Here is a 17,266-nt window from a genome sequence, read left to right as displayed (position 1 = left end):
TGCCATGACTAGTGAATTACAACGATTAGTCATTTGTGGAAGATAATATTTAAACTATTAACTTTGGCTAATAATCAAATGTATGTTAAACAGCTACTGTGTTCCAGACTGTTTATTAGTCACTGGAGATACAGCACTGAACAAAAGTGACAAAGTCTCCACTCTTATAGAGATTGTGTTTTGGTCCATGGGGAGTTTATCATTTTTTTTGGAGATGTTTTGGTGTGACTCTATCTCCTGCCACTTAGCCATGGTTTATAGATTGTAGTAGCCTCACCTATACCCTATGTCCTACCAGCCCCTGTGGATGGTAGTATTTTTCTTCCACTCTTTGTATTTTTTCACCATCCTCAATTTGGCTTCTCACTTCTTCCCTCACCTGAGTCATTAGTTCCCTCTAATGAACTTCTTCCACTTAACTTATGCAGTCATGTTTCTGCCTGGATCTGCACTGTTACACAAGGTTAGAAAAGCTCTCTGAACAGAGCCCTGAATAAAGAGGAGAAATATATAGGGGAATTGCATTTGCAGCATACAAGGACTAAAGAACAGGTTTAAAATAGCTCCATAAATGAGTTATTTTAAAAATATATATCTTAAAAAAGTTTAAGAGATAATAAAAGTAAGAGAGTATTTTATATCTATAAAAATATATCTTTAAAAAGTTTAATAGGCAATAAAGTAAGAGAGGATGTGGAGTTGTTAAGTATAGACCAATCTGGCAGTATGCTTGGGTTACCTTCTAGGGCTTGAGAGAAGTGCTTCTCTTCCCACCTCCATAGTCAGTGAAGTCATGTCTGATAGCTTCCCATCACTCACAGTGATAGTAGTTATTCCACAGAAATTGACCAACATCATTCCCATGGTGTGAATGTGTCCCCTGTAATTCATATATTGAAATTTAATCACGAATATGATAATATTAAGAGGTAGGACTTTTAGGAGATGATTAAATCATGAGAATAAAGCCCTCATGGATTAGATTAGTGCCTTATGAAAGGGATTGAGGGAGTTGATTGACTCTCTTCTGCTCTTCTACCATGTGTGTTCCTCCCCCTTTGCTCTTTTGCTCTTCTGTTATGTAAGGACACAGCAGTAAGGCACCAGCTTAGAAGCGGAGAGCAGACTTTACCAGGCATCAAAGCTGCTGGTGCCTTGATCTTGTACTTCCCAGCCTTTAGAACTGTGATAAATAAATTTCTGTTGTTTATAAATTAACTAATTTGTGGTATTTTGTTATAGCAGCTCTCTAACAAAGACAACCATAAAGTAGGTCTTATGTATTTATCTATCGTTAGACCTGGCTATTAAACATTTGCCAGAATACCACTGGACAAATTCTAAGAAGTTTGTATGTAAAGTGAAATAAAGAAATAAGTCAGCGGCTGAAAGGAGGAAATAAGGATGAAGAAGATATAAGTTAAAGATATATGATTATTTTATAATAATTATAACAATATACTAATTATGTTATAATATATTTATACACTTATTTGAATGATGAGAATGAAGTGGAGAGAGGAAGTTTTATATTGCTGGAGAGATTTAGGATATAGTTCCAGGAGCAAATGGAAGATGTACATGTTTCTGGGAAGAAAACTTGGGAGGCTTTCTGGGTCAAACTGAGTGTTAGAGATATATAGAACTTGCCTAGAGTGGGGGATTATTCCATGGAGAAAAAATAGCTTGAATGGCTCAGAAGGGTGAACTAGCTTGGAATGTCAGGAAAATGTCATGCTATTGGGAGGCCTGGCTGGGGTGGCATCCAAATATTAGGCCAAGGAAGAGCTTGTAGATCTTGCTATGAAACTTGGTCTTTTCCCAAAAGATGCTGGTGAAATATCGAGGAGTTTTAAACAGGAACTGAAATCAAATTTGCCCTTTATATGGGTCACCCTGCCAATGTTATATCAAATAGAAAGGAAGAAGACTAGGCTGGAGGCAAATACATCACATTAAAGATTTTTTAGTGTCAAGCAAATGGAAGACTTTATCTTTTGAGTTTTGAGAAAGGAGTGATCTATGATTGCTGCAAAAAGCCAATAAATAAATAAATAAATAGGACTGAGCAATATCACTGTTAGCCTCATAAAAATCATGTCATTAGGAAGATGCAAAGGAAAGGTCTGGCGATGGTACATATTGCTGTGAATTACTGAGGGCACTGGAGACCAGTAAGTGGAGAGAGTTAGTGTACAAAAAGAGGCACATAGCAAATGGGCCTATTGCTAAATTCTTCCTGTTTCTACATTTCCCCAGAACTATGAGAATGATTGATTTTTATACTGATCTGGCTTGTGATTAGCAGCAGAAGATGAATGGCAAATACAGATGTAACTACCTGTGTATATATCTAGACGGATCTGTGTCAGGATGAGGATTAACCTATTATATCTTAAAGTATATATGCTTTGTATAATGAAACACTGTAGTTCTGGCCTCTTGTGAGTCTATGTGGAAATCATTTAGGATAATGATGAAACTTAACATGGCTTATTTACTATCACAATATAATAAATCATTCAATGAATGTGAACTGGGCATAAATTCTACAGCCTCAGAAATCAAGGAAATTTTTTTATCAGGAAAATGAGAGGCACATTATATGTGTACTACAATTTAAGTGCCCATCCATTCTCAGGAAAGAGGATAAATTGTTTTTCCCTTGGTTTCTCATTTTATGAACGTTAAATATATGCTGTCATGTTTTTTAGTAGGTTACAGCTCACTTAAAATACTACAGAAATATAAAAATTGCTTAGTAAATAAAGAATTCACCAGTCATTAAGTTTTATTCGTTCCAGCCATTTTACAAACCCAAACATAGGAGTAAATACCAAATTTTTGTTTTCTATCCAATTTTCACAATGTTCCTTTTTTTTTTTTTTTTTTTTTCTTTTCAGTTTTTAGAGACAGGTCTTGCTGTGTCTCCCAGGCTAGAGTGCAGTGATATGGTCATGGCTCACTGCAGCCTTGACCTTCCAGGATCTATGGAAGGATCTATGGATCCTCACATGTCAGCCTCCTGAGTAACTGGGACCACAGGCTCAGACCACCATGCCTGGCTAATTTTTATATTTTTTGTAGAGGCAGGGTTTTGCCATGTTGCTCAGGCTAATCAAACTCCTGGGCTCGAGCGATCAGCCCACCTCGGCCTCCCAAAGTGCTGTGACTACAAGAGTGATCTACTGTGCCTGGCCAAAATGTTACTTTTTAGTTTTGAAAATAAACAAATCATACAATTACTGGACCTGGAAGTAGAGTTATTATGGTGAAGTGGTTTCTTTTTATGGATTTTTATATTTTTATTAGAATTGTTCTGTTCCTAAAAGTTGCTTAGAGTCTCTGTTATCCAGTATTTTCTACTTGATTTTACTATGTAACATGGAAGAAAATAAGAATTATGAGGGATTTTCTTGGTAACATAATTTATTAATCAATGTCAAAAACACCACATAATGTACTGAATGGCTAAGAAGGCATATGTCAGTTTGCCAAATGAGCCTAGCGTTAATGGACTAAGTAATTTCAAAGGAAGCAAAAGGACAAGGGTTTTGTGCCATTATCATTATTATCAGGAACATTTTTAAGTACTCATTTTCTTGATACACTTGCTAATCATTTTATGTATTTGCTTGTTGTTTTTCCCTGATCCATAGTCTTGGTCTTCGGCCAAGACATCTTCTATTTAAGAACAGAGAAGACTCACTACATGGCTGTTTTCTATTGGCTTTAAAGGCCCATATATTGCATGGCATTGATTTTATTTGCTCGGTTCTTTAGATTTGACCTTCATAAAACATAAAAGAAAATCTCCTGTTTTATTTTTTGTTTTGTGGGGGTGGTCTTGGTCTTGGATAAAATGGCCTGTTTTTTCTTGAATACACATCTAAGATATATTCAGTTTCTGCAGAAGCCAGGAACTGAATTAGTATGGAGCTGAGTCTTGATCAGTCTGAGGTGTTTCTTTTGATGAAAGCCAACATTGTTAAAAAAAAATGCATTTGATGTGACAAATGAAAATATAACATTTTTCTTAAAAGGTGGATTGTAGAAAGCTTAGTAGCAATAATGTGTTTACCCAACAATGTCTGTTATTTGCCTTCACTTTCTTTGAAACTGTTTTTTTTTTTCCCACCCTCTTTCATTTTTTGTTATAGTTTAGCCTCTGTGGCAATAAACGACAATTTATATTTTATAAGAAATCCAGTTCTAGGCATTGATTCATTGATGTATTTAGGGGCCAAGAAGTCTGTCTGTAGTTCTTTCAAAAACTGCTTTTGATTTTTTTTAAATAGTGTGTTAAACAAATAAGAAGCAAAATAATGAGTATCACAGAAATAGACTTTTATCACTCTGCTCCCCCTGGAAATAAAAGGATCCATTAAATATTCTTCCTTTGTGTAATACTGCATTGTCTACCTTCAGACCTTACAGTATTTAAAAGTACCAGATGTTGAGGCATGCAGATGGCATATGACCCTGCTAAGCTTTCTCTTATCCTGTAATCCTTAGGCAAGAAGAAAGTAAAAGGAGGGAGGGGAGAAAAGGGAGTACTGTATATTCTCGAGAGAGAATAAGGCAGTATGACGGCAGTGGAAAGAACCCTGGACTGTGAGTGTTTTTGTTTTGTTTTTGTCTTTTCTTTAAGTATCTTTGCCTCTTTCTAGCCATGTGACCTTGAGACAATCAGCCAGCTGGTTGGTTTTTAGTTTCCTTGTCTACAACATACCAAATTGAGGGAGTTGTTTCCTAATTTCTCAGTTCATTATTGCTGTAAAGTGGTATAATTATTTTGAAAGAAATAAATTCTAAGATACAGATAATTCAATTCCACATAATGTGTGAATGATAGTAGATAAATTTTGGTATAGTTCAGAAAATATTACAGGAATACTATGGAGAATGCATGTCAAGTAGAGGATTTTTATGTTGCTTATTTTGTTTTCCTATTAGTGTTCTTATTCATTCATTAGCTCTGATTGTACATACATCTCATCTTCTGAAAATTACATGTATGGGTTTAGGGATTTTTTTCCCCTTATGTAAGACAGTATAAAGTTCTGTTTTTTATATTGCTTTGACATGGCCTTAATATTTCCAAAAAAGATAGTTTTATATAACCAGAACATGCAAGTGATAGGGTTTTTTCTTCTGGAATTGTAAATCATTTTATTTTCTTCTAGAATTATAAATCATTTTCATTTGAATCCTAGAATCTTATGACACAAGATTTGTCTGCATATGTCATATATATAGGCAAATATATATGTGTGTGTATATATGTATGTGTGTATGTAAACATATATATACACACATACAGAGAGAGAGAAAGAGAGAGAGAGACAGGGTCTCACTCTGTCACCTAGGCTGGTGTGCAGTAGCATAATCATAGCTCACTGCAGCCTCAAAATCCTGGGCTTGAGCAATCCTCTTGTCTCAGCTTCCCAAGTAGCGAGGACTACAGGTGTATACCACCACATCTGGCTAATTTTTTAAACTTTGTTGAAGAGCAAGGGTCTTGCTGTGTTGCCCAGGCTGGTCTCAAATCCCTGGCCTCAAGCTTTCAAATATTGGGAATGTAGCCATGAGCCACCACACCTGGCCTGCCTATATCTTTAATAAGTTGCAACTTGATTTCCTGGTTTATGTAAAGTAGTACTAATTTGAGAGCCTCTCATGTTTATCTGAAACCAATAGTTTAAATAGCAACATTGTTTATTACTATTCAGTTACCATGTATTACTGTGCATTACCATGTATTATTATTGAGTTACCATGGCAATAAAGGACATTCGCTTGATTTAAACAAACTTTTCAGTAGGGAGATGTATGCTCCATATCTTTCTAGTTGGTATGGATATACTCTAAGTTTGCCCTTTAATTCTTCTTTTTAGAAGGAATTTGTTTTTCTAAGATTAATATGCATATTTCTAAGGAAAATAAACACCAAATTTTGACAAACCAATAATTTCTTTAAATCCCTAGAAATAATGTGCTTCTTTCCCTTTTTAAATAATTTTGTAATTACATTCTAAATTCTTTTCAAGTAGCTATAATGGCATTGAAGTTCTTTTGTTGTCCTGGCATTTTTTGTGTGTGCTTAATAAACAGAGCTGCCTTAGTGATAATAATTTGTTTTATTCACAGTATGTGACAAATGATAGGTACTCAATAAAAGTTTGTTAGATGAGTGAAAAAGTGAATAAAACATGCTTTAACTGATGAAATTCTGATTATCCAAAATATTGATTTTATTTTCAATTCTAAATTTTCTATCATTATAGATTATTGATATATATGTAACAGAGCAAAAATATTCACCTTATCTAGTACCATGGCTCAAAAGGTTTGAGCCTTGTTGGTTTGTTTTATTTTTTATAAAACCTCTCCGCTTCTTTTGCTTTTCATTACCAGCATATCCAGGCTAAGCTGACTGTTCTATTCCAAACTCTCAGAGCATACCTTTAGCACTTATTTACTTGTAGCGTTTGTATCTTTTGATAAAGAATTTAGAATGTAATTACAAAATTATTTAAAAAAGGAAAGAAGCACATTATTTAGACTCTTCTCTGCTAGACCTTTAGCCCATGAAGAACCTCACTTGGGGCCTGACTTACAGTGCATGCTCAGAAATGTTACTGAGAAATTACTTATTTTAGGTGTTCACATTTTGTGTCTACATATTTAAATAGTAATTCCTACATGTTGTGAGAAAACTCATTTGTACCTTCTATTTCAAGCATCATGTGTGTGTGTTTGTGTGTACTGTGTGTCTGCATTGGTGTGGTGTTTTCCTTGGTAGGTGGAGGAGGGGATAATACTCCAAGATCTATAATATGGGGAGTATGAATGAATGACAACTACTCTTGAAGATATGTTCATGTGTGGTAGTGTGCATATCCATGCCCTACATCTACTCTTTAAATATATATATATATACACACACACACATGTATAGATAGATGATTGATAGATTACTTTTAGATAAGAACTGAAAACTAAAATTCAAACAAATCTAAAAATTAAAAATTCAAACAAGATATAGATAAAATAAAAAGCTATTATATGTGATCAGGAGCCAACAGGCAATACTTAACTGATAGAGTCAAGGCAGGCATGATCAAGATACTGGACAGCATGGCTGGAAGAGTAATCAAAATGGATTGACAGTGACCGCCTGCACATGCCACAGAGGTGTTATTTATGTTACATCTGGAAGGTTCTGGAAAAAGAGAAATGATTTATTGCTGATCTTTATTCTACTTAAACACATGCACATGCATCACACCCCACAGTAGCCGAGAACTTGGTAGAAGTTCTCAGTACAAAATGGAGATCTATGAAGCACCTGTGTTTCAGGTTGGATTAGCTAGAAGGTGTGTGTGTGTGTGTGTGTGTGTGTGTGTGTAATGTAAAATGCTTATTAGGGATCAATACCCATGACAGGAAAGAGAACAAAGAGGGTTTGGGGGAAGGAAGAATTTGAAACAAGGCAGGTTCAACAAAGCCCAGCCAAATTGGTGGGAAGATCTAGAGCAAATATTGCCCATCAGAGTTGCCTGCGTAGTGCTGAAATATCCTTGCCTTGTTCAGTCACTGGATGTGAGCTGCTCTGTGAGAGGTATTTGCTTTGCATCTGAGGCCGACCCTGATGGAACTGACAGATGGAGATTGCCTGCCAACTGCGCTCTCCACAGCTGGGCAACAAGTTCTTCACTGAAGAGGCACTTGGGGGATACTTCTCTGTATCAACTACATGACCCCTAGCTTATTTTCTTATTAATATTTAATTAAAAATAAAATCTCATGTGAATATGAAATGGAGCAGAATGCTAGGACAGCAGGCATAAACCAGAATAGTCTCAGTCAAACAAAGACATGTGGCCCCACTCCCTTTCAGTGACTTTAATTAAATTTCTTTTCATTCCTTAAGCAAATATTCTTTTTTGTTTTGTTTTGTTTCAATAGTTTTTGGGGTACAGGTAGATTTTGGTTCCATGTATAAATTCTTTAGTGGTGATTTTTGAGATTTTAGTGCACCCATCACCCAAGCAATGTACACTGTACCCAATATGTAGTTTTTTATCCCTCACCCGACTTCTAACATTCCCGCTCCAGAGTTCTTAAGGTTCATTATATCTTTCTTATGTCTTTGAGTCCTCAAAGCTTAGCTTAGCTCTCACTTGTAAGTGAGAACACAGGATATTTAGTTTTCCATTCCTGAGTTACTTCACTTACAGTAATGGCCTCCAGCTCCATCCAAGTTGCTGCAAAAGACATTATTTTGTTCCTTTTTATGGCTGAGTAGTATTCCATGTTGTATATATACCACATTTTCTTTATCTACTTGTTAGTTGATGGGCGCTTAGGTTGGTTCCATATCTTTATTGTTGTGAATCGTGCTGCTGTAAACATGCATGTGCATGTGTCTTTTTCATGTAATGACTTCTTTTCCTTTGGGTAGATACCTAGTAGTGAGATTGCTGGACTGAATGGTTGTTTTACTTTAAGTTCTTTAAGGAATCTCCATGTATTGTCCATAGTCATTTACACTAATTTACATTCCCATCAGCAGTGTAAAAGTGTTCCCTTTTTACCACATCCACACCAACATCTATTGTTTTTAGACTTTTTAATTATGGCCATTCTTGCAGTAGTAAGGTAGCATCTCATTGTGATTTTAATTTGCATTTCCCTGATGATTAGTGATGTTGACCATTTTTTCATGTTTGTTAGCTGTTGTATGTCTTCTTTTGAGAAATGTCTACTCATGTCCTTTGTCCGCTTTTTGATGGGATTATTTGTTTTTTTCTTGCTGATTTGTTTTAATTCCTTGTAGATTCTGGAAACTAGTCCTTTGTCAGATGCAAAGTTTGAGAATATAAGCAAATATTTTTTAAGCAACTCAAAGTTAAAAGGTGGCTTAAAGATCACTGAACTCATCTGACTCAGTTGTGAGTTCAGAAAAGGAATTAAGAATAGAGGCAGACTAAGGTCAAGAACTCAGGCTCTCTGACAACCAGTTGAGTGTTGTTTCTTTTATTTTTTCTTTTTCCAAGAGAATTTCTTTTCTGCTTTATTTAGGTATAATTGACAAGTAAAATTATGTATTTTCAGGGAGTACATATCTCTGGTATACATATGCATTGTGAAGTGATTACCACACTCAAGCTAATTAACGTATTCATCACCTCAAATAGTTACCTTTGTTGTGTGTGGTAAGAATACTTAAGATCTACTTGGCAACGGTGTCTTTTCTCTTATGACCTGTTGCTGCTAAATACTGCAGACTGTATGAGTGAAGAAAGATTTGTCCTTTGGTATCTCCTTTCTCATGTATACTCTCTGATAATATTTCCTGCATTAAGAAGTAATCCTCAGCCTATATTGCCAAAAAAATGTGAAATAATATCGATATTATGGTGCATTCATCTTATTGGCCCTTTTTGGGGTATGAAGTACTGTCTGATTCCTTGCAATGTAACTTCTAATACTATTAATAGGTTACAATATACTAGGTGTTCTTAAAACTAAGGTAAAGACTTTAATAGAGTCTTAATCTTTAATGTCCCTTAAGGATTTTGTTTTGATGCCATTTAAAAAAAAATAAAACTGGCAAATTAGTATAATGTGAGCATTAACAGAAAGATAAAAAAATTAACCTATTAATAAAAATGCAAAGAACTTCTGTTCAAGTACCTTTTGTTTAGGGAAATACTGTCTCTCTTAGAAATATTTTATATGACTTTTTTATTACCCTGAAAAATCTAATACTCAAAACAGTTAAAATATTCAATTTTATAGAGGAGGTTATAGAGAGGCAGTTAGGGAAGGGGGATTACCTGAAGGAAAACAATGATTTGGAATTGGCAAAACCTGTCTGAGTCTCTCTAGCAAACAATAGGTCTTTCTTAGGTTGCTGTTAAAAAAACTAATTATGTGACAGTGATCACATCTCTAGATGCAAAGGATCTTTAGGTTATACAAGAATGGCATTAATCATTGTTACTTTTGTTTTTTATATATTTTTTTCTTTCTTTTTTTTGTAGTGGTAAGAGGTTTTATTTTCTTCTCATCCCAGGAATAGGTTTGCATACTGCTAAGTTGCAGTGAGCTGAGATCATGCCACTGCACTCCATCCAGGGTGACAGAGCAAGACTCCATCTCAAAAAAAAAAAAAAAAAAAAAAGTCTACTGCTTTTTATTGTTATGTAAATCCTTATTGCATTTGGTATATTCTGCATATTGGGGTGGATTAGAGATTGGTCATTTTCTGCAAAGGAGAACATGAAACATCTTGGTCACAAAAAGATGTAGAAAAAGTTTCAATTAGAAATGGAAAGAGGATTTTAATTTTCTCAACTTGTTTTCAAATAATTAAGTATATTGTGTCACAGTTGATGAACCAGAGAATGCAAATTAATGTAATTGTGTGCAGTATGTCATCCAGGTCTAAGGGCCTCATAATCTTTTTGTTGATTGAATGGGAGAAAGAAAGAGTGGATGAAGGTCTACAAAAGCTTGTGTTAATGAAGATAGATCTCCTACTGGTAGAAAATCACGTTCAGACATTATCACATCGTTAGTCAGCTCATCACAGTATCACTTCGCAGAAAATCCTGTTGTTTTTTTTTTCCAGTGGCTTTAATGAATTTCTTCTAAGAAGTCCTGTGAAAGGACTGAGCTGTAATATTTGGATAACTGTGCCATTTTCTTAAGAAACAGTTTGAGCCTGCTGAGAAAGTAGATCATCTGGTTTGACATTTTGTTGCAAAAGAAGTAGCATTAATATATCTTTTTTTTTTTACTTAACAAATAAAACATCAAATTATTTTGGCCTTTTCCTCATAATCAAATAGACAATAGGATGCTAATTAAATAACTGATAGGCAAAAATCTGTGAGACTAAAGAACTAAATAATTATAAATAATTTTTACATTTACTTGAACTTTTCTAAGGATAATTGTTATCATTTATCTATTTTTATAAAGAAATAAATGAATAATCAGTATGCCTTTATAAGATAAAATTAATTGTTCACATTTAAGAATTTATTAATATCATGATAAAAATAAAATTTTTTTAAAAGACATGCTTTTAAAGTTCTGTGTTTACTTTCTGTTTATGTATATATGAACCCTTTCTTTTCTTTTCTTTTTTTTTTTTTTTTTTTTGAGATTAAGTTACACTCTTCTTGCCCATGCTGGGGTGTAATGGCATGATCTCGGCTCACTGCAACCTCCGCCTCCTGGGTTCAAGTGATTCTCCTGCCTCAGCCTCCTGAGTAGCTGGGATTACAGGCACCCACCACTATGCCCGACTAATTTTTTGTATTTTTAGTAGAGACAGGGTTTCACCATGTTGGTCAGGCTGGTCTCAAACTCCTGAACTCAGGTGATCCACACGCCTCAGCCTCCCAAAGTGCTGGGATTATGGGTGTGAGCCACCATGCCCTGCCTATGAACTCTTTTTGACAACCACGATAGCTATTCAAGATGTTTGCTTGGTATTCTTTGTATTTATGATAATCTGATTAAAGGATGTTCCAAATATAGGAACATTAGTTATAGATTTCCTTATAGCTTTATAAGTGATGTCTTTTTTGCTGCTTTTGCTCTGTGTGTGTGTGTGTATGCACACACACGTGTGCATCTGTGTATGTGTTTTTAGTCCTGTCAATATGTCATCTACAGAGATTCTTTTCTCTGGAATTATTGTCATATGTCCTTTATGGTTATGTAAAAAGAGAAAAACTTATTGCTGCGAAAAGGATGTATTATATTATAGTTGTGTGCGCTAAGAATTCCGATTTTTGTTTGCTTTTAACAAGTTTGGGAGAAATTCACTAAACTTTAATTTATACTATTACCTTTCAAGGAATATCATAACACATATAGCTGTTTGATTTAACAGTTCTTTACTTGATACGTAAAGTTCTTGTTTGCTGTTGGGTTTTGGCTTGATTTTTCAAGACTCATTTTAGGAAAAGGCTAAGTGGGAAAAAAATTGAAAAGATAGAGCATTACACATTACTCATTTAATGAGTACCGCATAAATTGGCAAGTAGACTGAAAACCATGGGTTATTTATCATCAGAAAGTTTACTAGTCATTTGATTGAAAGAAATGTTAATTTTATAAATTAAACAGAGTAATATCAGCCAATAATATAATATTTAAAAATGTGAACTAATATTAAAGAGTATAATTAGAGAAAAACACAGAGTGTTTTTTTGGATTTCTAGACTTCAGAGTGTAAGCACATCTGTGTTTGGATCTCATTAGTTCCTCCTCACCTATGTTGTAAGAAATGTCAGAATTTTGAGAGAAAAAAAAACAGTAGAAGCCAGTTATGTATCTCTGATTCAGTATGTTTTAATAAATATGAAGATAAAATATACATTCTACTTCTCAGGAAGCACTGGCCACTTTGTGACTGCCGTATTCCAAATAATTTAACATCTAGCTATTCATAAACTAGGAAATGGCAATTGTCATCACGTATATATTTTCATCATTTTGTGGAAATGCTCACCTTCAGTTAGTGAAGGATTTACTGCAGCTGGGGAGTGTTAGCTTTGCATACTATCTAAGCCTGACTGTGCGACTGTGTCAAGATGGGAGTATGGGTCCACTTGCTGTTCATGGTTGATATATGACCGTTTGGTCTCTGCTGGGAGTTATTATGATTAACCTTAACAAACAGTTTTCTCCAGTAAAAATAGATGTTGGAAATATTTCTTCAACAAATATTTATCCAGCACCTTAATTATGTATCAGATAATGTTCTGTATCTTGGTGGCACAATACTCATCTACTAGAAGAGGAAAGAGGGATAGAGAGATAAATACATATAACAATAAAACATAGTGTGATAAACTCTGTGAAGGTGGAAGCACAAGTTGTACTGGGAGTATACAGTAGGTCCAGCCTATTCCAAATTGGGCAGGAGGAGAGAACAAAAAAGTAATGGAGGGATCAAGGAAGCCTTTCCACAGGTATGACTCTAGAGGTAATGCATACCTATTCCTGAAAATGTGCATACTCTATGCCATGCAGATAGCTATGCAACGTAAGTATTTCCAAGGTAACATCTAGGATTTTCTTCTTTGTCCTTCTTTTTTTTCCCCCTTCCTCTTCCCCTCCCCCTCCTATTTTCTCTCTTTTCTTCATTATGAATTCATATGCACTGAAGTTTACTAAATCAATTCTTAGCTCATGATATGCAGTCATTATTGGTCTTTTCCTGGCCATCATTCACTTATTCATTTATTCATTTATGATATTACAATTAATACATATGAAACACCAACAATTACTTACATTTACCCTTTTGCTTCTCTCCTATTTCATCCCCCTATCTTTCCTAAAAGATAATCATTATTCTGAATTGTGCATGTCCTTCCTTTTTAATTGGTTTGCTTTATTTCATATATATCATACTTAAATAATACATTGCTTAGTTTTTTTAACTCAATAAAAATTATGTTCTGTTACATGTAATCTGCTGAGATTTTATTTCACTCAACATTATATTAATATGATTCATTAGGTTTTTATTTGTAAATAAAATCATTCAGTTTCACTTCAGTTAGTACTTCATTTTGTGAATAAGCACAAGTGTCCATTCTCTCATGTCAATGAGCAACTGAGCTGCTTCCATTTATGTTGTTCTATGAGTGGTGCTACTGTGAACATTCTCATACTTGCTGTCTAAGACACATGTGAAAGTTTCTGCAGGGTGTATCCCTGAGAATGGAAATATTGGGGCACAGACTTTGCAAAAGTAAAACTTAAATGGTAATGCCAAATTGTCTTCAATAGCTATTGTACCAACTTGGACTCCCACCAGCAGTGTATAAGAGCTTAGGTTGATCAACATCCTCTCCAACACTTGGTCTTGGGAGACTAATTTCTATCAATTGAATGCTACATGATGTAAATGCTAGTTAATGGTGTCTGGTTTTGATTCACATTGCATGGGTTACTAAAGAGACTGTGCATCTCTTAGTATGTTTATTGGTCATGTATATTTTCTCTAGCCTTTCAATGATAAGATTTGATCATAAAGATATATGTTACTATTAAGGAAAAAATATATATTTTTATATTTATATATGAGAAATATGTATATGTAGAAATGTATATATTATGTATATTTATAGGATAAATATAACTATTTCAAGTATTAATCCAGGCTTAATTTTGTATATTTAAAATAAATATATATGAATATATATTATTTATATATTTATACCTATTTATCCTTAATGGCTACATATATATTTATGATTAAAATATTATAATCCATCCATATATATATATACACACACACACATACATACACTATATATATATATTAGTAATACATAAAATGGTGGGTAAATTTCTAATAAAGGATGGATATACAGTCAAAATGTCTAACAAAATAAACCAATAGGAAATACATCCATTTTGAAATTATTTTCATGACTTTTATCTTTTCACAGCTTGATGTTTATTTTTCTTTTGACAGAACGATTTCGAGATTTACTACTGCCTCCATCTAGTCAAGACTCCGAAATTCTGCCCTTCATTCAATCTAGAAATTATCCCAAGTAAGCAAAAGGAGTTCACTGGGTTTTGACGAGGCAATGGGCATAGTGCTGGGAGAGATTTGGGCAGGCAAAAACAAAATGTAATCTTTCTTAAAATTTCTGAAAATCTTGAATAACTTACCCTAACTAACTAAGACATCTTCTGCAATATAATATCTCAGGCTCCTTGCAGCTGGGTCATAGAAGAAATACTTACTTGTAATTGCAATCCAGCTTTGACTGAGGAGCTGCTGCACAGTGCAGACAACATGCTGTGTGCTTCTGTGTCTGGTTCTTTTTGCTTGATGCCATATCAACAGGGACAGTATTTTGTCAGTGATACCTCATCTGGTTTTCTATTTACTGTCCTTTAAATGCAAGGATTCATTTATATTGTAGCAAGTCATTTTCAAAATAACCATGGGCTAGATATGATTTTTGACAATCTCTATATATTCTTATTTATCATATTGAAAACTGGGGAAGTGAAATCTTCTGACGCTTTGTTATATGAAGCAGACCTTTCCTTCTCATAGATGCCCCAAGCGTATGTCCTTGTTGAAGGAATATGCCTTCATCTTCCCAAAGGTTAAGGAAATACCAGGACTCTTATAACACATATTCTTCCCTAAAGACTGATGCATGCTGAATCTTGATCATTCCTGTGGCATCTTGGGGCCTCCTCTATGAGTGTTTAACTCTCTTTAATAGTTAGTGTGCAACAGGCTAAAGAATAAATAAACTAATATCTGAAATGGAAAAGAAAGGCCATCAACTTAAAGGAATAGAATTTGGTTTATACGTATTTCTTCTAATCACTATGCCAAATTCTTTGATCGCTTTGAGAGTTTTTTCAAGTATTCATAAACTTTGCTTTCTGGGGAAATTATTTTCCCTCTAATACTTAGCTTTGGTAATACTCACTTAATTATGATCACAAAAATAAATGCAGAATCCTAATTATATTGCTTGTGCATTGTTTCAAATTTTAATCCAGGCTTAATTTTTAGCAATAAACTTGCAATCCCCTGATAACACACACAAAGACATACATGTGTCTATACAGCCTTGAATGCATACTTTGCTCTATATGTACATGTTGACCAGGAGCATGAATGTGCCCAAAAGGATTGGTGCACGCCTATTTGTATTTTTACTTACAGTGGCTGTTGGCAGAGGCTGATGATGCGTGCTTTTCTGCCTCTTAGGCTTACAGTTTGCCTAATGCCTTTGCTTGAAGAGGGTAGTCATAGTAGTTTCTCAGGTGGTTATCTATTTGCAGCTACAGGAATACCTCAGAGATATTGTGGGTTTGATTCTAGGCCACTGCAATAAAGTCAATACTGCAATAAAGCTGTCACACTTTTTTTTTAGTTTCTCAGTGCATATAAAAGTAATTTTAACAGTATTCTGTAGTCTTTTAAGTGTGCAGTACCCTGATATGTCTAGAAATACTATGTACATCCCTTAATTAAAATATACTTTATTGTTAAAAATGCTAACAATCATCTAAGGCTTCAGCAAGTCATAAACTTTTTGCTGGTAGATGATCTTTCCTCGATGTTGATGGTTGCTGACTGATTAGGAAGGTGGTTGTTAAAGGTTGGGGCACCTGCGGCAATTTCTTAGCATAAAACCATGAAGTTTGCTGCATCAGTTGGCTCTTCCTTTTACAAAAGATTTCTCTGTAGCATGTGATGCTGTTTGATAGCATTTTACCCACAGCCTAATTTCTCTAAAAATTGTACTCAATCCTCTCAAACCCTGCTGTTGTTTTATCAAGTAAATTGTCATTTCAGCATTTTCATAGCTTCTTTACCAGGAGTAGATTTTATCTCAAAAAAACTACTTTCTTCCTGTAATCCCAGCACTTTGGGAAGCCGAGGCAGGTGGATCACCTGAGGGCAGGAGTTTGAGACCAGCTTGGCCAACATGGTGAAACCCCATCTCTACTAAAAATACAAAAATTAGCCAGCTGTGGTGGCACATGCCTGTATTTCCAGCTACTTGGGAGGCTGAGGTGGGAGAATTGCTTGAACCGAGGAGGTGGAGGTTGCAGTGAGCTGAGATTGTGCCACTGCGCTCCAGCCTGGGCAACAGAGTGAAACTCCATCTCCAAAAACAAAACAAACAGACAACAAAACCAAAACTACTTTATTTGCTCATCCATAGTAAGCAACGTTTCATTTATTAACATTATATCATGAGATTGCAGCAGTTCAATCATATATTCAGGCTCCACTTGTAATTCTAGTTCTCTATTTATACTATGTTTGTAGTTACTTCCTCCTCTGAAGTCATGGACCCCTCAAAGTTATCCATGAGGGCTCAAATCACTTCTTCCAAACTCCTATTAATGTTGATATTATGACTTCCTCCCATGAATCATGAATGTTCTTAATAGCATCTAGAAGGTGAATAATTTTCAGGATGTTTTTAAATTTACATTGCCCAGATCTACCAGAGGCATCACTGTCTATGGCATCTATAGCCTTATGAAAAGTATTTCTTAAATAATAACAATTGAAAGTCAGAATTTCTCTTTGATCCATGGATTGCAAAATGGATGTGATGTTAGCAAGCCTGCAAACAACATTCATCTCCTTGTACATCTACATCATAGCTCTTGGTTGACTAGGTGCATTGTCAATGAGCAGTAGTTTTAAAAATTTATTTGTATAAATTTC

The 17,266-nt window shown here is 34.7% G+C and overlaps 1 protein-coding gene across 3 annotated transcripts in view; it reads left to right on the top strand.

Annotated features, from left to right (window-relative positions):
* The window catches only part of NOX4 (NADPH oxidase 4), a 214,223-nt gene that overhangs the window by 121,749 nt on the left and 75,208 nt on the right, over positions 1 to 17,266 (top strand). For all 3 annotated transcript variants that reach the window (XR_010113373.1, XM_034933513.3, XM_063608227.1), the window contains exon 13: positions 14,519 to 14,600. Coding sequence is in view for 2 of the 3 variants with exons in the window: in XM_034933513.3 (XP_034789404.3) it covers positions 14,519 to 14,600 (82 nt within the window). In the remaining variant the exon portion in view is untranslated. The remainder of the gene's footprint in view (positions 1 to 14,518; positions 14,601 to 17,266) is intronic.

Source organism: Pan paniscus, chromosome 9 (assembly GCF_029289425.2).
Source record: "Pan paniscus chromosome 9, NHGRI_mPanPan1-v2.0_pri, whole genome shotgun sequence".
In the NCBI taxonomy this organism is placed as follows: Eukaryota; Metazoa; Chordata; class Mammalia; order Primates; family Hominidae; genus Pan; species Pan paniscus.
The sequence above is the reverse complement of the archived record's forward strand: the minus strand, read 5'-3'. Positions and strand labels throughout refer to the sequence as shown.